The sequence below is a fragment of the Somniosus microcephalus genome, chromosome 21 (assembly GCF_052327205.1).
Source record: "Somniosus microcephalus isolate GS21.2 chromosome 21, FLI_Smic_1.0, whole genome shotgun sequence".
NCBI lineage: Eukaryota > Metazoa > Chordata > Chondrichthyes > Squaliformes > Somniosidae > Somniosus > Somniosus microcephalus.
Genome location: NC_141007.1, coordinates 71997262 through 72018768, shown reverse-complemented (window position 1 = coordinate 72018768; position 21507 = coordinate 71997262). Strand labels below are relative to the sequence as shown.

General features: G+C 48.6%; 1 protein-coding gene across 3 annotated transcripts in view; it reads left to right on the top strand.

The window, feature by feature from the left end:
* The window catches only part of LOC147102949 (protein kinase C alpha type), a 502947-nt gene that overhangs the window by 181025 nt on the left and 300415 nt on the right, over positions 1-21507 (top strand). For all 3 annotated transcript variants that reach the window (XM_085963926.1, XM_085963925.1, XM_085963927.1), the window contains exon 3: positions 3042-3124. In XM_085963926.1, the coding sequence (XP_085820052.1) occupies positions 3042-3124 (83 nt within the window). The remainder of the gene's footprint in view (positions 1-3041; positions 3125-21507) is intronic.

Here is a 21507-nt window from a genome sequence, read left to right as displayed (position 1 = left end):
CAGTCTGTCACAAGTAGGGCAGACGGTGGTTGAAGAGGTGGGTGGGTAGGGTGCTTGGGTTGACGTGCGCTCCTTGCACTGCCTGCGCTTGGCTTCCGCTTGCTCCTGGCGAAGAGACTCGAGGTGTTCGGCGCCTTCCCGGATGCTTCTCCTCCACTTTGTGCGGTCGCTCTCATCTGTTTCCAGATGAGTCTTGAGCAGAACACCAGCCCTGAGTACATCACTCAATCTCCAAGCAGCGTCATTACATTGTACGGAAAGAAAGAACTTGCATTTATATAGCGCCTTTCATGACCTTTGGACATCCCAAAGTCTTTCACAGCTAATGAAGTGATTTTGAAGTGTAGTCACTGATGTAAGAGTCGCCGCAGCCAACTTTATGCACAGCAAGATCCCACAAACAGCAATGAGATAATGATCAGATAATCAGTTTTTTCTTTTTAGCGCTGTTGGTCGAGGGATAAATAGTGACCACAATACACCAAGCAGAACTCCCCTGCTCTTCTTCGAATCGTGCCGTGGGATCTTTTACATCCACTTGGTGGGCAGGCTTAACATCTCATCCGAAAGACGGCACCTCTGACAGTGCAGCATTCCCTCAGTACTGTGCTGGGCGTGTCAGCCTGGATTATGAGCTCAAGTCTCTGGCGTGGGGCTTGAACCCATGGCCTTCTGACTCAGAGGCAAGAGAGCTACCCACTGAGCCATGGCTGACATACCCCATTACATTGTACGTGCTAATACTGATTTGGAACAAACTGTGTAATCTCTTCCAAGTGTGGGATTGCTTTTTTGGGGAGTTGAAATCTATATTTTTAAACCTGTCATAATTGCCTGTTGACTAAATGATAGGGCCCCCACTATGGGTGTGGTGGGCAGCGTTTGAAAGCATGAGGGGAACTGCTGTTCTCCAAATCCTGTTAAACCACCTCCTGGCGGAGCGATTAAATGTCGTGGATCAGGCAGCTGGTTTGGTAAGCTATAATGTCCTGTGACTTTTTCTGATTCCAGTGCCAAGGTTGATTTACTGGCTGGGTGTTGCAGGATTTACAATTAACAAGTCCTGGAAGCAGTGAGAATAGCTGTGATCAGAGCAGTTAAAAAATGAGTTATCCCCCCTCACGGTTCAATTTAACCCTCCTGTGAAGGATGTTAATGTTTTTAGAAATTGCTTTTTGGGACTGAAACGTGAGAGAGGCAGCAAAGCAACACCGATGTACACCAGGGAGTGTGAACTGTGCGACTGGCACACCGCACAATCTCAGTCAGAGTTACGGTTAGAAAAAAAATGAGGTGCTGTATTTTTCCCAGTGTAAGTTATCCTCGGATTTAAACCTTTCCGTGGCTTGAATCCTCCTCCCATCCCTCTCCTTCCTGGGTCCATTGCTGTTTGCGGGACCTTGCTGTGACCACACGTTCAAAGTACTTCATTGTCTGTAAAGCGCTCTGGGACGCCCTGAGGTTATGAAAGACGCTGTAGAAATGCAAGTTCTTTCTTTCTCGCCGTGGCTGGTTTGAGAAGCCGAGATTGCCTGGGGACTTGGTCTGTTACTTTACATTGTACACACGCTGCTGTGTGAGGTGAGACGCATCCTCCGTTATTCCTGAGCGTTTGGGTTAGTTTGGTGCTGGTGAAACTCTGTGAGTGGACGGGGGGAACACTCGCCAATGACCCAGGCAGCCTCCGCCCACAGTTATTGGATTTCCCCTGTGGGGCGGAGGTGGCGTGGGTTCAGATTGGCACACTTGTGGCACTCTCGATTGCCATGACACTTTCTGTGTGGGTTTGAGTTGCATCCCTGCTTACCTGTCGCTGGTAGCGTCATGGACCCAATAATGAAAAAGTCATAAAATAAAATGCTGGAAATACTCAGCAGGTCAGACAGCATCTGTGGAGAGAGAAACAGAGTTTCAGGTCTGTGACCTTTTGTTGGAACTGGGAGAAGTTAGAGATGTAACAGTTTATAAGCGAGTACAGAGCCGGGGGAAAAAGTGGCTGGGGGAGGAAAGAACAAAAGGGAAGGTCGGTTATAGGGTGGAAGGCAGGGGTGATTAAATGTCAAAAGGGATGATGGTGCGAGGCAAAAAGGGGATGGTAATGGGACAAGTAAAGAAACAAAAAATGAGTCTAGAGGAGGTGTAAATGGGAATAGCAGAATCATTACCATCACCTGCTGTCCGGAAAAATGGGAGCAGTGGTTATGATCTGAAATTGTTGAACTCGATGTTGAGTCCAGAAAGCTATAAAGTGCGTAATCGAGAGATGAGCTGCTGTTCCTCGAGCTTACGTTGAGCTTCATTGGAACAGTGTAGGAGGCCGAGGACGGTGAGGTCAGAGTGGGAGTGGGATGAACAATTAAGTGACGTGACCGGAAGCTCGAGGTCATGTTTGCGGACTGAATGGATGTGTTCAGCAAAGCGGTCGCCCAATCTGCGTTTGGCCTCCCCAATTGGAAAAAGCTCCTCCTGACTCGGTTTTCCAGGAGTGATTTGTATTATTTGTTTTCAGACTGGATCGTGTTCCCCAGTGACCTGAGACGAACCTTCACACGGCCGGGAGCTGTAGCGAGACCACTGGTTCATGTGTCACTGCTGGGCTGTGGCGAGTGACGCTGTAGTGAGGTTGATCAGGATCACCGGTGACGAGGCCCAGAGGCATTGAAAAAGGCCTAGGTCCGACTTATCTTGACATTCCCTCCGCTCCTCCCTTGACGGCACGGACTCACGTCGGGGCACACATTTCCACAGGGGGCAGCAAGGCCTCCTGTACTTGGCCCAAGTGCCCATTCTTCATGTGTGAGCTGAGATGGGAGATGGCAGGCAAGCCGTACACCATTGGGCGGGCAGGGATGACACGGCATCTCAGCAGAGTCCGATCCCGTCTTCTGTCCGCTTTCCCTCCCCCTCTAATCTGGGCCCAGCTCCGGGTGCTGTTCTTGTGATTGTTTTTCTGTGACTCACCATCGTCCTCCTCCTCGCGGGGACCAATTTGTAAAAGAGTTTTAACATTAGTCTCCCTTTTTTGCTTCTCTCTCATCCAGTTTGCTGCTTTGTGGTGCACAAGAGGTGTCACGAGTTTGTTACCTTCTGCTGTCCCGGAGCAGATCAAGGACCAGACACTGATGTGAGTACAAGGCTTTGACAATCGGCGTTTTGCGCCATGGTGATCGCTTTCTCGAACGTGTAACCGTTGCCGTGTTGGTGCGAGTAACCTTTTGTTTGCAGGATGGGGGATTAAAAATTCATGTCCTCTCTGGGGAATCTTTGTCATGAATTTATTCTGCACAATCTACCTCTTCACCCGCCTTAGGCTTTCCTGTCAAAACTGTTCCAATGTTAGCGGGGTCTGCAGTCAGCGCTGTGCTGCTAATTCAGGGAATGCGCCTTACTTTGTTTGTCTGACTTCCTGCTGCTCTTGTTCCTCCCACTCGTCACTTGATTTGGCAGCTTCCTCCCCCACCGTGACCATTGAGTCCATCGGTGCTGCTCCCCCTGGCGGACCCTCTGTCGGGTCTGGCGGACCCTCTGTCGGGTCTGGAGGGCAGGAGTGGTGCAGGCAGAATCCCTTCCCCCCACGTGACCCAGTTCCCACTCTGCTCTCCTGGGCGAGGAATTCTGTTCCAGTCTGCAACAGGAGACTGCGGCAAATGGTAGTGGTAAGGAAAGGAGCAATCTGCTTCCAGCAACCACTGACCAGACGGAGGGAACAACAGGTCCCCAACAGTAGGGTCACAGGCAGCAGCCTGAACAGTGGGTTTTTGGGATCGCTGTGGGGAGCTGGGAGATGGGGCGGGGCAGGGTCGGCAGTGGGGAGATGGGACGGGGCAGGGTGGGCGGTGGGGAGATGGGACGGGGCAGGGTGGGCGGTGGGGAGATGGGACGGGGCAGGGTGGGCGGTGGGGAGATGGGACGGGGCAGGGTGGGCGGTGGGGAGATGGGACGGGGCAGGGTGGGCGGTGGGGAGATGGGACGGGGCAGGGTGGGCGGTGGGGAGATGGGACGGGGCAGGGTGGGCAGATGGGACGGGGCAGGGTCGGCGGTGGGGAGATGGGCAGGGTGGGCGGTGGGGAGATGGGACGGGGCAGGGTGGGCGGTGGGGAGATGGGACGGGGCAGGGTGGGCGGTGGGAAGATGGGACGGGGCAGGGTGGGCGGTGGGGAGATGGGACGGGGCAGGGTGGGCGGTGGGGAGATGGGACGGGGCAGGGTGGGCGGTGGGGAGATGGGACGGGGCAGGGTGGGCGGTGGGGAGATGGGACGGGGCAGGGTCGGCGGTGGGGAGATGGGACGGGGCAGGGTCGGCGGTGGGGAGATGGGACGGGGCAGGGTGGGCGGTGGGGAGATGGGACGGGGCAGGGTCGGCGGTGGGGAGATGGGACGGGGCAGGGTGGGCGGTGGGGAGATGGGACGGGGCAGGGTGGGCGGTGGGGAGATGGGGCGGGGCAGGGTGGGTGGTGGGGAGATGGGACGGGGCAGGGTGGGCGGTGGGGAGATGGGACGGGGCAGGGTTGGCGGTGGGGAGATGGGACTGGGCGGTGGGGAGATGGGGCGGGGCAGGGTGGGCGGTGGGGAGATGGGACGGGGCAGGGTTGGCGGTGGGGAGATGGGGTGGGGCATGGTCGGCGATGGGGACAGTTTGATTTATTCTGTGATTTTTCTATCCCCTGAAGAGCATTTATTTTAATAATGATCTTTAAAAGCTGCTAAAACATTCCTTGTGTCAAGTTCTTCCCAGACAGAATTATTATCTTTACAGGATGGCAACTCATCATGTCTATAAATCTAAATCTCTGTTACTCTGTCCCACATACAATATGCTTCTAGTACATTCCTGTCTGGGAATCTGTAAAACCCTCTGGGAATCTGTAAAACCCTCTGGCCACTGCTTGTACCCAAAGTTGGATTAATGCTGCTACATCTGATCCACCACCCCATCTCGCCCCAAACAAAAGACCCGAGGATCACGTATGTTTGTCTGAGATATAAGGAACTGTCAGTGATGGAAGGAAGTTCTTTATAACTGGGTGAAATAGCCCCAGTGGCTGAGGGGCACCGACTCTTTCTCCTCACCGATTCACTCCTCTCTTGAAGCTGTCGCTGGGGTACGGTTTTGGGGTACGGTGTCACTGATGCCAGTCACCCTCATTAGAATGGTCACTATTCCATCTGTGAGCCTTCGTGGTTGGTTGGCAGGCAGCCCTACCAAGCCCGATCTGGTCCTGATGCATGTGCCTATGTGTGAGACACATACACACACCCACACACACCACATCATTACACAAGTGGTACAGTAAAAGTTGGGGGGAAAAAAATCAAAATATAAAGTAAGGAGGTTAACTATAACTCAAAAATGTCCAAAGTGTCGATGGGTTTCGGTAGGTATCACATGCGCTTTAGCCGTTCAGTAGCCTCGAGGTCAGCATTGTGGAATCTGGAAAGTTCTCCCGGTTGATCAGCATGAAATGAGCAGCCAGTCGGTAGATGTGCGGCGGCCTCAGCCATGCCGAGGGTTGTTCCCGAGTCTCCAGGTGTGGCCTTTTCTCGGCGCACCTCACCAGCCCACATCTAAGACGGCTGAGCTTGCTCCAGAGATGGTGTGGCAGCTCGAAGCCAGACGGTGTCCCATCAGGCTGGATGGCGAGGAAGGGAGCAGCCTCGTCGTCATTTTGTGTAGCATAATGAGGCAGAGTCCGCCATGGCACCGTCCAGTTTAGTCTTCTGGTGGCGAGTCTCCTCCTAGGTATCATTGAAAAGTGCAGTGGTGGTATCACCTGAATCTTCTCAAGGAAGTTCTTTGCCTCAACATGGCGCTTGCTGTTAGGAGGCCATATATTGGAGAAGGCTGGTGTTTGTTGGTCTCATAGTCCCTGTTGTTATTCTCATCATTTGATTTAATTGTACATCAACTAGTTTTGGGTGGGAAGAGTTGAAGTACGCAGGAGTGCAATGTTCTCCAACTAAGCGGCACTGAGCTGGGCAATGTTTGCAAATTAGCTCTCCAAGTTGAGACCACAAGCTTATTTAGTGGGGCCATTTCTGCTCTTGATCTTCTGAGCTTCCTTAGTGACGTGGTCCTTGTGGGTAAGTGTGCAATCCCAAGTTACTCCTAGATATGCTGGCTTTGGGTCACGTGCTAACCATTCTCCATCCAAGAAGATGTTGGGTTCTCATGAGGTGTCGGCATGATTAAGATGGAACTGCTACATTTGTAAGTAGCGGCACAAAACATTCAAAGTCTCTGATTCCATTGAAGCCATTGACAATGGTCTGGATTTGGCCTTGGGTATTCCAGCTGTGTAGAGTATAGTACAGCCCCTGATGCATTCAGTAATCGCTGTCTTTTGTATATTGGTATTTGAGGAATGGTGTCTGCAGTCTTCCATTCAGCAACAAAATGTTATAAGTAAATGTGTGAAAGGGAAGAGAGTTCTGCAGTGTGAATAAATGACAAGATTCGCAGAATTTAATATCTAGCCACCTCAGCTCACTTAGGCGTTCTTATATTAAATGATCTCTTGGTGAAAGTGGCCTCCAAGCATAGAGTTACATTTCTATCTCTCAAACTAGTCATTAACTTCATTTACTTTCTCCAGCTGATCCATCTTTTAAGCTGGAAATTCCACCCTGAGATTCGACATAAACTACAGAATCTAACGCAACCCTAATTCAGAACTTGCAGAATGTGCAGTGAGGACACACTTGCATAAAACCGGAACAAAGCTATCATTTAAACAGCACTTCACAGAAGTGGACACCAAGCATAATTTGGAAAATTGGGAGCATAGTGGTTATGTCACTGGACTAGTAATCCAGAGGTCTGGACTACTGATCCGGGGACGTGAGTTCAAATCCCACCATGGCAGCTGGGGAATTTAAATTCAGTTAATTAAATAAATCTGGAATAAAAAGCTAGTCTCAGTAATGGTGACCATGAAACTACCAGATTGTCGTAAAAACCCATCTGGTTCACTAATGTCCTTTAGGGAAGGAAATCTGCCGCCCTTACCTGGTCTGGCCTGTATGTGACTCCAGATCCACAGCAATGTGGTTGACTCTTAACTGCTCTCTGAAATGGCCTAGCAAGCCACTCGGTAAGGTGGCTCACCACCACCTTCTCGAGGGCATATAGGGATGGGCAATAAATGCCGGCCTTGCCAGCGACACCCACATCCCATGAATGAATTTTTAAAAAACCTGGTCAAATAGGTAGTTCTTGAGAAGACATTTTAAAGGCAGGGAGGAAGTGAGGCAGCGGGAGCTACAGTGAATTAGGGTGCACACACCAGGATGATAAGATTAATAACACACTAATAAATAGAAGTTAGAGTATCTCTTAAACACCTACCTGCCTAGCTTTCCATTCTCTCTCCTTTTCTCCTGAAGATATCTCCTACTGCTGTGTCAGCCGTGGCTCAGTGGGTAGCACTCTCACTTCAGAATGAGAAGGTTGTGGGTTCAAATCCCATGGCACTATGTGAAGAAGAGCAGGGAGTTCTCCCTGGTCGCCTGGCCAATATTTATCCCTCAATGAACATTACTAAAAATCAGATTATCTGGTCATTATCACATTGCTGTTTTATGGGAGCTTGCTGTGTGCAAATTGTCTGCCTCACTTCCTACATTACAACAGTGACTACACTTCAAAAGGAGTTAATTGGCTGTAAAGCGCTTTGGGATGTCCTGAGGCCGTGAATGACTCTGCAGAAATGCCAGTCTGTCTTTGCACTGTAAGCACTTTCATGTTAGACGCTGATTGTTGGCAGGCTCTTTTTCCATGCGAGACATTACAGACAAGACATATCCTGTTGTCACTCAATGCCCAGACATGCACACTTCCCAAGCGAGGTCACTGCTGTGATGACCGTTTATGCAGTCTTGAAGTAGCTAGAGGGAAATGTGTAGTGTTCTTCTTTTACCAAAATTGAAAATGGAGGACAGGAGGTCAGTTGTCTATGGGAAGTGATCCAGGCTGATCAATATGGAAACTTTCCAGGATACAAGGGATTTGTTCTGTGTGCAAACTGCCTTGTACATACATGGTCAAGGTATGAATAGGTTCTCTGAATCCATACACTGCATTAGTTCCTGTTTGCTAACATTTTATACAATAATTCCAAATGTTGTGTCCTTGATTTGTGGATGATCAATGGCTCTGACTTTAGAGATTCTTAGATAAATAAGCACTGGGGAAATCGCCCATAATTTTTAGTTCTGGTAAGAAATCCCAATCTCCTCAGAGATTCAGATGGTCTACGTGTACCATCTGGAAAGTCTATCAGGAGACAGACCTGACTCTTTCATCCAAAGGTATTGTTGTCTTTAAGAAGAATGTTCTTAAAAAAGGGTATTTTAAACCCTTATGGACTAATTCTAATATGTTTTAAATAATGTGCTGATTTTGTATCTTGCTGTGCCATTTGGCATGTGTATATTATTTAACCTGTGAATAAATAGTTTTGGCCAGAATGCACATGAGTGATGGCATGGTATTTTTGCACCTTTGGGAAGAGATGGGAGAAAATGGTGGGCTTCTCTCTCTCTCTCGATCTCCGCGAACAATATATATCGGCATTAGCAATTCAATATTAAATCTGGACATGTTAACCCGTATATGGCATGTGTAAGGAGACAGGTTTCAGATCATAGAGCACTCAGTCTGCTTATAGATGCAGCCTTTTTGCCCTGTGCTGAAGTGTAGAGTGTGAAGTGCCTCGGGATGTTTTTACTACGTTATAGGTGCTATATCAATGCAAGTTGTTATTACAACAACCGGGGAGTCGAAACCTTGGCTGACTTCCCCTCTCCACTTTCCCTGCCCTTCTCATTAGCCCAAAGGTACAAGTTCACTATAGTGGTCCCTAGTGTTACCTGGGCCGGGCCCAGCTAATTCAGCACACACCAGGGATTGGATTTCAGATGTGTTTGGTCACGATGAGTACAAATCACACCAGGCACTGCAGTTTTACGTAGTGAGTTTTTACCTATTAACACTGTGGCAGTCTCTGCTTATTTTCGGTTTCTGGCTCGACCTCTTCATTGAAGCACCTTAGTCCCCCTGAAGTCGGGCTTTATTGTGTTATTAAAATGTAGTTTCCACAGTAATAAAACTCGTATACTAAATGAGTACAAAATATCTGAGAGATTCTACTAAGGGTCACGTAGTATAATATTCATGCAATGTTGCAGTTGTATTGTAAAGTTTTTCATCCAACAAGCTGTATCCACAAACTAAACCATAATGACCAAATCTGGGAGGCACCAGAAGATGTTCCCCCTTCACAGTAGCTGTCAGTGTTCTTATCCCAAGGGTGCGCACTCCACTATGCTGTAACTGTCCCTTTATTTAAGACCTGGAGCTAAAGCCTATGTGTCTCTCAGCACATCTGCCAATTAAACCACTGTTGAAGGAAAGTTACAAAACCAAGAGCTTGAAGTGGTAGCATTAGTTGGTCAATAAAGGCCTTCTATTTAACTGATTGAACGTTACCTCCTCACCACCTGACACCATTCCTCTCACAGGGGTGGCCTTGTAGGGTTGCTTTTGGAGAAAGGGTAATTAGACTGGGCTGGTGTTATAAGATCTGCTATAATTCAAGCTTTTCGATGGTCAGCATAGCATTTTAATTCAATATCTAATAGCCTCTATCTTAAACATGCATGAATATAAAATAAAGTCATTACATTTTCATTCTAAATCTAATTTACGTGACAGCCGTGGCTCAGTGGGTAGCACACTGACCTCTGAGTCAGCAGGTTGTGGGTTCGAGTGCTGCACTATCGGAGGTGCCGTCTTTCGGATGAGACATTAAACTGAGGCCCGTCTGCTCTCAGGTGGATGTAAAAGATCCCATGGCACTATTTCGAAGAAGAGCAGGGGGGATTTCTCCCTGGTGTCCTGACCAATATTTATCCCTCAATCAACATCACTAAAACAGATTATCTGGTCATTATCACACTGCTGTTTGTGGGAACTTGCTGTGCACAAATTGGCTGCCGTGTTTCCTACATTACAACAGTGAGGACACTTCAAAAGTGCTTCATTGGCTGTAAAGTGATTTGGGACATCCTATGGTCATGAAAGGTGCTATAGAAATGCACGTTTTTTTTACTAACAACATGCATGTGGATTGGGAAGAGAGCGCAGTTAGCTCGCAGATGTTTGTTTCATTTGGGGCGGGGGCTGGTAATGGAAGGATGTGGGGATCGGAATGTGGGGATCGGAGTGTCGATAATGTAAACATTGCTGAATGCCATACCCCATTGTTGGGTTTATAAGCTGACATACCCCATTGTTGGGTTTATAAGCTGACATACCCCATTGTTGGGTTTATAAGCTGACATACCCCATTGTTGGGTTTATAAGTTGACATACCCCATTGTTGGGTTTATGAGCTGATATACCCTATTGTTGGGTTTATAAGCTGACATACCCCATTGTTGGGTTTATAAGTTGACATACCCCATTGTTGTGTTTATAAGCTGACATACCCCATTGTTGTGTTTATAAGCTGACATACCCCATTGTTGGGTTTATGAGTTGACATACCCCATTGTTGGGTTTATATGCTGACATACCCCATTGTTGGGTTTATAAGCTGCCTGGGCCCTAAGCTCTGGAATTCCCTCTCTAAAGCTTTCCACCTCTTTCTCCTCCGTTAAGAGGCTCCTTAAAACCTATCCCATTAATTACTACATAACCAGGCCTATGCAACCTGAGCTTTTCCCTGTGTCCATTCGCATGCGCACTTTGGCTGCCGCTCCGGACCCAAGCCATTCATTTCTTTTTCCACTTTTTCTCCGACTTTTCCTTTTCTCCTTCTTCCTCCCTGACCGAGCTCTCTTGTCGTCATGCCTCCTTTCATCTCTCCTCTCTTGGATATACTGCCCTCCCAAATCCCTACCCCAATCCTTCAGTACTCTTCGACCATCCTACTCTCCTGCCGCCGTCCCAGGCTTGACTCCCTCTTGGATAAGCCTACAGCTTCACTCTGTGCCTCTCCTGGCATCCTCCGAAGGGCCCATTGTGGCACTTGTCGCTGCCGCCTTACGAGCAGCAACCCCAACTGTCCCATCCTACTCTCTCGCTGACCTTCCTGCCCAGCGTGCCTGCAGGGGCTAATCCTGCCAATTTCATCCCCGTCCAACTCACCCCTCCCAGCGCTGACCCTGTGGACGTTGACATCACTGACCCTCTCCGCATCTCCCTCCAGAATGTCCATTCACTTGCGAACAAGGCCCTTGCCATCCATGAGCTTATCGTGGTTGATTGCATCGACATCAAGGCCTTGACGGAATCTTGGCTGAGGGGTGATGACACCTTACCCTTAAATGAAGCCTCCCCCCCTGGCTATACCTTCCACCGCTTGCCCCGCTCAGACGGCCATGGTGGCTGTGTGTCTCTCATCACCAAATCACACCTTGGTCTGTCCCCCTACTCCTCTGGCACTTTCTCCTCCTTTGAGCATCTCACCTTGTTCCACCCCTCTCACCTTTCATTTAAAACTCTCGTTCTCTACTGCTCACCCAAGTATCATAAAACGTTATTACCGAGGCCACACCTGGAGTACTGTGTACAGTTCTGGTCTCCTTACTTAAGGAAAGACATATCTGCCTTCGAGGGAGTGCAGCAAAGGTTCACTAGACTGGTTCCTGGGATGAGGGGATTGCCATATGAGGAGAGATTGAGTAGACTAGGCCTATATTCCCTCGAGTTTAGAAGAATGAGAGGTGATCTCATTGAATCATATAAAATTCTTAAGGGGCTTGACAGGTTTAATGCTGGGAAAATGTTTCCCCTGGCTGGGGAATCTAGAACACGGGGGTCACAGTCTCAGAATAAGGGGTCAGCCATTTAGGACTGAGATGAGAAGAAAATCTTCACTCAAAATGTTGTGAATCTTTGGAATTCTCTACCCCAGAGAGTTGTGGATGCTCAGTCGTTGAGTATATTCAAGACAGAGATCGATACATTTTTGGGAACGAAGGGAATTAAGGGATATGGGGATAGTGCGGGAAGGTGGAGTTGAGGTAGAAGATCAGCCATGATCTTACTAAATGGCAGAGCAGGCTCGAAGGGTCAAATGGCCGACTCCTGCTCCTATTTCTTATGTTCTTATATCTTCACTGCTTTCCTCCCTCAGCCTCTGCACCAAGCGACTTCTCATCCTCGGTGATTTCTACCTCCATCTCAATTCATCATGCTCTCTCTCCTCTGAGTTCACTAGCCTCCTATCTTCCCTTAATCTCTCCCTCCATGTGAACTCCCCAACCCATATTCACGGCCACCCCCTCGACCTTGCCATCTCTTGTGACCTCGCGACTCCCATGGTGTCAATCGCAGATAAGGCTATCTCTGATCACTTCCTCATATCGCTCTCCACCCACATCTCCCGTTTCCCCACCCCAAACCTTACTTCCTTCTGTGTCCGCCCCTGGAAAAAACACTCTCCCAACTCTCTTACAACTGCACTTATGAAATCCCAACTATCCAGCCTTTGGCCCTCCATTCACCACGACATTTCTGCAGCTACCGATGTGCTCAACCATACCCTCACCACCACCTTTGATGCACTAGTCCCTATTAAAACAATTACTGTCTCTCACCCTGGCCATTCCCCCTGGTACAGCCGTCATTTTCGCTCCTTTAAGTCCAAGGGACACAGACTTGAACAGATATGGCAGACAACTGGTTTAGCCATTCACCGCCAGATCTGGCTGGGCCACATAAAGCATTATCGGGTCCTGCTCTCATCTGCCAAAATTGCTCACTATTCCAGAATCATTCTGGAATGCAAAGATAAACCCTGGCTTCTATTCTCCACTGCTAACTGTCTTCTTAAACCCCTCTCCCCTGTCTCCTCCACCCTCACCTTAAACCCCTCTCCCCTGTCTCCTCCACCCTCACCTCCAAAAACAAGTGTGAGGAACTCATGGACTTCTTTGACTCTAAGATTGAGACCATCCGATCAGCTGCCTCTGCCACTTCCCTTCCTTCCTCATGCCCACCGGTCCAAACTTTCTCTAAGGTTCCCCCTGCCCTAGCCCTGAACTTGCATCTTTCTCCAGTTTCTCTCCGATCTCCCCTCATGACCTCTCCGCACTCATCTTGTCCATGAGTCCCACTTCCTCTCCCTTGACCCTATTCCCACCAAATTGCTGACCACCCAACTTCTTTTTCTGGCTCCCATGTTAGCTGACATTGTTAACGGTTCGCTCTCCTCAGGTACTGTCCCCCTCTCCTTCAAATCTGCCATCATCACACCTCTCCTCAAAAGACCAACCCTTGACCCCTCCGTCCTTGCAAACTACCGCCCCATCTCCAACCTCCCTTTCCTCAAGTCCTTGAATGCGTTGTCGCCTCCCACATCCGTGCCCATCTTTCCCGTAACTCCATGTTTGAATCCCTCCAATCAGGTTTCCACCCCTGCCACAGTACTGAAACAGCTCTCAAAGTCACAAATGACATCCTTTGTGACTGTTGCAAAGGTAAACTATCCCTCCTTGTCCTTCTCGACCTGTCTGCAGCCTTTGACATGGTTGACCACTCCATCCTTCAACACTTCTTCACTGTCATCCAGCTGGGTGGGACTGGACTCGCCTGGTTCCATTCTTATCTATCTATTCGTAGCCAGAGAATCACCTGCAATGGCTTCTCTTCCCGCTCCCGCATCGTTACCTCTGGTGTTCCCTAAGGATCTATCCTTGGCCCGTTCCTATTTCTCATTTACTTGGTGACATCATCCAGAAACACAGCGTCAGTTTCCACATGTACATTGACGACACCCAGCTCTACCTCACCACCACTTCTCTCGACCCCTCCATGGTCTCTAAATTGTCAGACTGCTTGTCCGACATACAGTTCTGGATGAGCAGAAATTTTCTCTAATTAATTATTGGGAAGACCGAAGCCATTGTTTTCGGCCCCCGCCACAAACTCCGTTCCCTAGCCACTGATTCCATCCCTCTCCCTAACATCTGTCTAAGGCTGAACCACACTGTTTGCAACCTTGGTGTCCTATTTGACCCTGAAATGAGCTTCCAACCACATATCTGTGGCATAACTAAGACCACCTACTTCCACCTCCGTAACATCGCCCATCTCCGCCCCTGCCTCAGTTCATCCGCTGGTGAAACCCTCATCCATGCCTTTGTTATCTCTAGATTTGACTATTCCAACGCACTCCTGGCTGGCCTCCCATATTCCACCCTACGTAAACTTGAGGTCATCCAAAACTCGGCTGCCCGTGTCCTAACTCGCACCAAGTCCCATTCACCCATCACCCCCTGTGCTCGATGACCTACATTGGCTCCCGGTTAAGCAATGCCTCAGTTTCAAAATTCTCATCCTGGTTTTCAAATCCCTCCATGGCCTCGCCCCTTCCTATCTCTGTAATCACCTTCTGCCCCACAACCACCCCGCCCCCCCCCCCCCATATCTGCGCTCCTTTAATTCTGGCCTCTTGAGCATCCCTGATTATAATCGCCCAGCCATTGGTGGCCGTGCCTTCTGTTGCCTCGACCCGAAGCTCTGGAATTCCCTGCCTAAACCTCTTCGCCTCGCTACCTCTCTCTCCTCCTTAAAACCAACTTCTTTGACCAAGCTTTTGGTCACCTGCCCTAATATCTCCTTACATGGCTCGGTGTCCGATTTTGTTTGATAATCGCTCCTGTGAAGTGCCTTGGGACGTTTTACTATGTTAAAGACGCTATATAAATACAAGTAGTTGTTGCTATCCAGACTGTCGCCTGTAGTGAAGCACAGAGCGCTGATGATAATTGCACAAAGAGAACAGGCTTCTCGAAGCACGATGAAGAATGATTACTGGTTTTCAGACACACTAATGAGTTTGTAGCGATGAAGGTTTACACGATCGAACTGGGCTCTGATGCTAAATTGTTTAAAATTCATACACTGTGCTTCCAATTATTGTTCCTTCAGTGTTAGATGAGCAGTTGCATAATCAATTTCGGAGAAAGGGAAGTTAATTCTAGCATTTCTTTGATATTATCACTATGGAATGTGTAAGAGGATATGAGAATGGAACCGGAACAAAGATAAATGCCCCCCAGGTGTTAACTCTTGCTAGGGCATGATACGATTCTGTACCAAACCCCTTTTGTACCCAAGTTAGCCGTTTATGTGTGATCCTTTACTATGAGTGTCAGAAGGGTATTCACTGTGGTGTAACATTAGGAGCAGGCGGTGGCCATTCAGCCCCTCGGGCTATACAATTAGACCATGGCTGATCTGTACCTCAACTAAATTTTCCCTCCTTTGCTACATATCCCTCGATACCCTTACCTAATAAAAATGTGTCAATCTCAGTCTTGAAAATTTCAATTGCTTCCCAATTTCCCTGACTGACCCAGCTATAATTGACATACCAGGTTAAAGCAACACTCTTGCCTGGAAGATTAATTGTGTAATTAGAATGTAGAATAACTGGCGCCTTCAAAGGTAACCTTTAACCTGTCTAAGTCTTGATCAAACCTCTTTAGTGCTGCGGTGTAGACAACACAGCAGTGAATTTAAGAAGTGAGTTAGCAGGGGCGTCGGATAAGCGCAGTTTGCTAGTTTTTTAGCTCATGTCCTGTCTTCCGGCACTGCTGACTGTTTGGACGACCTGCTCCCAGGCATTTGACAGTTAATACTGGAGTCAGTTTCCAAGACGAACAGTCTTTAAAATTTTCATCCTTCTTTTCAAATCCCTCCATAACCTCCCCCCCCCCCCCCCCCGCCCACCTCTGTAACCTCCTCCAGCCTTACAACCCTCCGAGATATCTCCGCTCCTCCAATTCTGGTCTCTTGTGCAGCCAGGATTTTAGTCACTCCACCATTGGTGGCCGTGCCTTCACCTGCCAAGGCCCTAAGCTCTGAAATTCCCTCCCTAAAACTCTCCTTCTCTCTACCTCTCTCTCCTCCTTTAAGACGCTCCTTAAAACCAACCTCTTTGACCAAGCTTTCGGTCACCTGCCCTACTATCTCCTTATGTGGCACGGTGTCAAATTTTGTTTGATAACTCTTCTGTGAAGCACCTTGGGACGTTTTACTATGTTAAAGCATTATATAAATGCAAGATATTGTTGCCTTTGGGGAAGCGGCGAGAAGGAAGATGCACACTGTCCCTGTGGTTTAATTTTATTTTAGCTTCCATTGGTTGCCTCCCCCTGTGGTCAGATAGAGAATGGTTTAGGACATTGAAATGGGAGGAATCTCGATGGTCCTGTGCTGTGTGGCGCAGTGTTGTGGGACATCTAGGGTTAACAACTCTGGGCGTATTATCACACGACCTCCCGTCTCCAACTGCCCCATCCAGTAAAATAACATTTTCCCCAATAATCCAGTGTTTTTACAACTAATAAATTAACACGTTCAAAGAAATTGGGGAAAAAACTCATTTCTTTTGAATGCCCGTGTGGTTTTTCTCACAGCAGTGTCCAGGAGATTAATCTTCAATTCCTGGAGAATCCAGGGTGGTCCTGGAGGGTTGGCAGCCCGACGTACCTCCGTCCCACTGGCACCTGCATGTTCCAGTGGTGTTAGTGGAATTTCAGTACAGCATAATGCCGAGTGGGTGAGGTCTTCACATTGCGTCCGTTTGAAGCATGAAAATCGGCCAGAGCACAATTAGAAATGTTGTCTTTCCAAACTTGGGTTGTCTCTGGAGAGAGTATTTTGAGCTGCGTAACACTGATGTGAAGTAGCGGTGGGTACAGGCCTGTCACCGGTGGCAATTTAAGGAGATGAGTTATGATCGCAGAAGAAGCACATCGCACAACATTTAATTGTATTTACAGTTTTTCCTAAACTGTGTTGCTACAAATATATTAACGCCTTATTTCCTGTTTATTTTTAAATTGTACTTTGAAGTTTACCCTGATTTTCATCGCTCCACCATTGGCAGCCGTGCCTTCAGCTGCCTGGGCCCTAAGCTCTGGAATTCCCTCCCTAAACCTCTCCGCCTCTCATCTTTGAAGATGCTCCTTAAAACCTACCTCTTTGACCAAGATTTTGGTTATCTGTCCTAATATCTCCTTGTGTGGCTCAGTGTCAGATTTTATTTGATAATCGCTCCTGCAAAGCACCTTAGGACATTTTACTACGTTGAAGGTGCTAGATAAATACCAGACGTTATTGTATGGCAGGAGTTGGAGGAAGAGCTGTGAAGAAGGTTGTAGGCCTGCACTGGAGGCCTAGTTTGGCATTGCAGCATAACTAGAATTGTGAGATTATTGGCTGGCCTGTATCGCTTTAGTGTGCCAGATGAAAATGTCAGTATAGCAGAGTGGTGTAATGTTACATCATTCCCAGTAGACTATTTAGACCTGCCACGCGCCCATTCCAGCCCTCCCTAGTGCCCTGTAAATAAGAACTCAGAAGAGAGGCTTACCTCAATCTTGTTGACTGCTGCCTGGGTTTTGCTGGTTTACAGATCTGTATTGTTACGTTACGTGGGCTGATTAACAATGGGATTGAACCATGGGAACTGTAGGCAGGCTCCTCAGCCCACCAGCCTATCAGCTGTTGGAATACATCACACCCACCCACGCACACTCCCCCCACCACTCCCCCTGAACACCCCCCCCCCCGAACACACGCACACTCTCCCCACATACAACCTCCCACCACTCCCCCCGAACACACACCCACCGAACACACACACACACACTCTCCCACCACTCCCCCCGAACGCACCCCACACACTCCCCACGTACACTCCTCCCACACACACTCCCCATGCACACTCCTCCCACACTCGCACACTCCCCCCACACACACACTCCCCACGCACTCCTCCCCACGCACACTCCCCACGCACACTCCCCCCCACACACTCCCCATGCACACTCCTCCCCACGCACTCCCCACACACACTCCCCACGCACACTCCTCCCCCCACACACACGCCCCCACACACTACTCCCCACGCACACTCCCCACACACGCACACTCCCCCCCACCGCACACTCCCCCCCCGCACACTCCCCCCCCCGCGCACTCCCCCCCCGCGCACTCCCCCCCCGCGCACTCCCCCCCCACGCACTCCCCCCCGCACACTCCCCCCACGCACACTCCCCCCACGCACACTCCCCCCACGCACAACCCCCCCACACACCCATGCCCACCACACAGACACACACACACTTCCCCCACACACAAACACAAGAATGTCATTGATCTTTGTAATTGAATTGTTCGTGATGCTAGCTTGTTGCAGCTGGTGATCTTCAGTGTATTTTCTTTGCACCTGTATTGCTGCCCTCTGCACCCTATTGCACACTCAGAGCCGCCCCGGGTGTTTTGGGTCTGCCTCTCGGAGACTGAGTTATCCGCTCTCGGGATACCGGGTCTGGGGGGTGGTGCCTCTCCTGTCAGCTGATATTGGCAAAGGTTGCGGAGCTCCTCGAGGCTTGGACACCTGCTGAAGGCGAAGACAGATGCCGGATTCTTTCAAACAGCTCAATTTGCTGCCCAGGAATTGTGATGGATGTACCTGTATGTTACAGGAAGTGACTGGTTAATCCTGATTCCTGTACAGTGAGTCAGCACTAGAAAAGCTTTGACATTTTTGTTACAACAAGAAAGAGGCTTGGCTCAGATATTTTATTCGTTCGTTCCAAGCTACTGATGTAATTATTGGCCTTCAGGATTTGCAAAATAAAGAAAGACTTGCATTTCTACAGCACCTTTCACGACCTCGACATCCCCAAACATTTTACAGCCAATCAAATACTTTAGAAGTGTAGTCACTGTTGTAATGTGGGAAACGTGGCAGCCAATAAGCGCACAGCAAGCTCCCACAAACAGCAATGTGATAATGACCAGATAATCGGTTTTAATGATGTTTATTGAAGGATAAATATTGGGCAGGACACCGGGGATAATGCCCCTGCTCTTTCTCAAATAGGGTAATGGGATATTCTGTGTCTACCTGAGAGGGCAGATGGGGCCTCATAACTTAACAGGTGGAAGATTTAAGTAATTTCTGAGACTACATTCAAACGTGAAGCATTGGGGATAAATAAAATTGCATTTATATAGCACCTTATATCACTCAGAAGCACTTCAAATGACCTTGCTTTGAAGTGCACTGATTGTTGTTTTGTAACTAAAAGCAACAGCCACAAACAGTAACATAAGAGTCATACAGCACAGAAAGAGGCCCTTCGGCCCATCGTGTCCGCGCTGGCCATCAAGCCCTGTCTAATCTAATCCTATTTTCCAGCACTTGGTCCGTAGCCTTGTATGCTATGGCATTTCAAGTGCTCATCTAAATGCTTCTTGAATGTTGTGAGGGTTCCTGCCTCTACCACCCTTTCAGGCAGTGAGTTCCAGATTCCAACCACCCTCTGGGTGAAAAAGTTTTTCCTCAAATCCCCTCTAAACCTCCTGCCCCTTACCTTGAAACTATGCCCCCTGGTTATTGACCCCTCTACTAAGGGGAAACGTTCCTTTCTATCTACCCTATCTATGCCCCTCATAATTTTGTACACCTCAATCAGGTCCCCCCTCAGCCTTCTCTGCTCCAAGGAAAACAACCCCAGCCTGTCCAGTCTCTCTTCATAGCTGAAGCGCTCCAGCCCAGGTAACATCCTGGTGAATCTCCTCTGCACCCTCTCCAAAGCAATCACATCCTTCCTATAGTGTGGCGACCAGAACTGCACACAGTATTCCAGCTGTGGCCTAACTAGCGTTTTGTACAGCTCCATCATAACCTCCCTGCTCTTATATTCTATGCCTCAGCTAATGAAGGGAAGTATCCCATATGCCTTTTTAACCACCTTATCTACCTGTCCTGCTGCCTTCAGGGATCTATGTACATGCACACCAAGGTCCCTCTGATCCTCTGTCCTTCCTAGGATCCTACCATTCATTGTGTATTCCCTTGCCTTGTTAGTCCTCCCAAAATGCATCACCTCACACTTTTCAGGGTTAAATTCCATTTGCAACTGTTCTGCCCATCCGACCAAGGCTTCCCTCCTCGCTATTTACCACTCCACCAATTTTCGTGTCATCTGCGAACTTACTGATCATACCTCCTACATTCATATCTAAATCATTAATGTACACTACAAACAGCAAAGGACCCAGCACCGATCCCTGTGGTACACCACTGGACACAGGCTTCCAGTCACAAAAACAACCTTTGACCATCACCCTCTGCCTCCTGCCACTAAGCCAATTTTGGATCCAATGTGCCAAATTGCCCTGAATCCCATGGGCTCTTACCTTCTTGACCAGTCTCCCATGCGGGACTTTGTCAAAAGCCTTACTGAAGTCCATGTAGACTACATCAACTGCACTACCCTCATCCACGCACCTAGTCACCCCCTCGAAAAATTCAATCAAATTGGTTAGACATGATCTCCCCCTGACAAAGCCATGCTGACTATCCTTGATTAATCCTTGCCTCTCCAAGTGGAGACTAATTCTGTCCCTCAGAATGTTTTCTAATAATTTCCCTACCACTGATGTTAGGCTCACTGGCCTGTAATTCCCTGGTTTATCCCTACTACCCTTCTTGAATACGTTAGCTGTCCTCCAGTCTTCTGGCACCTCCCCTGTGGCCAGAGAGGTTCTGAAAATTTGTGTCAGAGCCTCTGCAATCTCCTCCCTTGCCTCACACAGCAGCCTGGGATACATCTCGTCTGGGCCTGGGGATTTATCTACTTTTAAGCCCACTAAAACCGCTAGTACCTCCTCCCTCTCGATACTAATTTGTATATATTTTACTATATTTATTATACTAATAACGAGATGGGCGATCGGTTAATCTTTTTACGGTAGTGTTGGTTGAGGGGAGAATGATGGCTGGATCACTGGGGAGACTTCCCTGCCCTTCTTCATGGCCTGCTCTACAGTGGCATTGGCGGAGGTTTCTGGGGCTCTCACCTGCCTGTTCTTTCTGCCACAATTGATTGGTATTGCAGAGAATTTAGCACAAATTCAGATCGACACTCCCAGTGCAGTACTGAGGGAGTGCGGCACTGTCGGAGGTGCCGTCTTTCAGATGAGACGTTAAACTGAGGCCCCGTCTGCCCTCTCAGGTGGACGCAAAAGATCCCATGGTCAATAATCAAGGAAAAAATTAACAGGCACTTGGAGAGGTTTAGGCTAATTAAGGAGAGCCAACAAGGATTTGTAAAAGGCAGATCGTGTTTGACTAATCTAATTGAATTTTTTGAGGAAGTAACAGGGAGGATTGATGAAGGGAATGCAATGGATGTTGTCTACATGGATTTCAGGAAGGCGTTTGACAAAGTACCACATAGAAGGCTGGTTAACAAAATTGAGGCTTGTGGAATAGGTGGGTCAGTGGCAGCTTGGATAAGGAATTGGCTTAAGGACTGAAAATAGCGAGTTGTGGTAAATGGCTGTTTTTCAGACTGGAGGATGGTAGACAGTGGTGTTCCCCAAGGGTCAGTGCTGGGGCCACTGCTTTTTGGATATATATAAATGACCTGGATATTGGAATACAGAGCAGAATTTCTAAATTTGCTGATGACA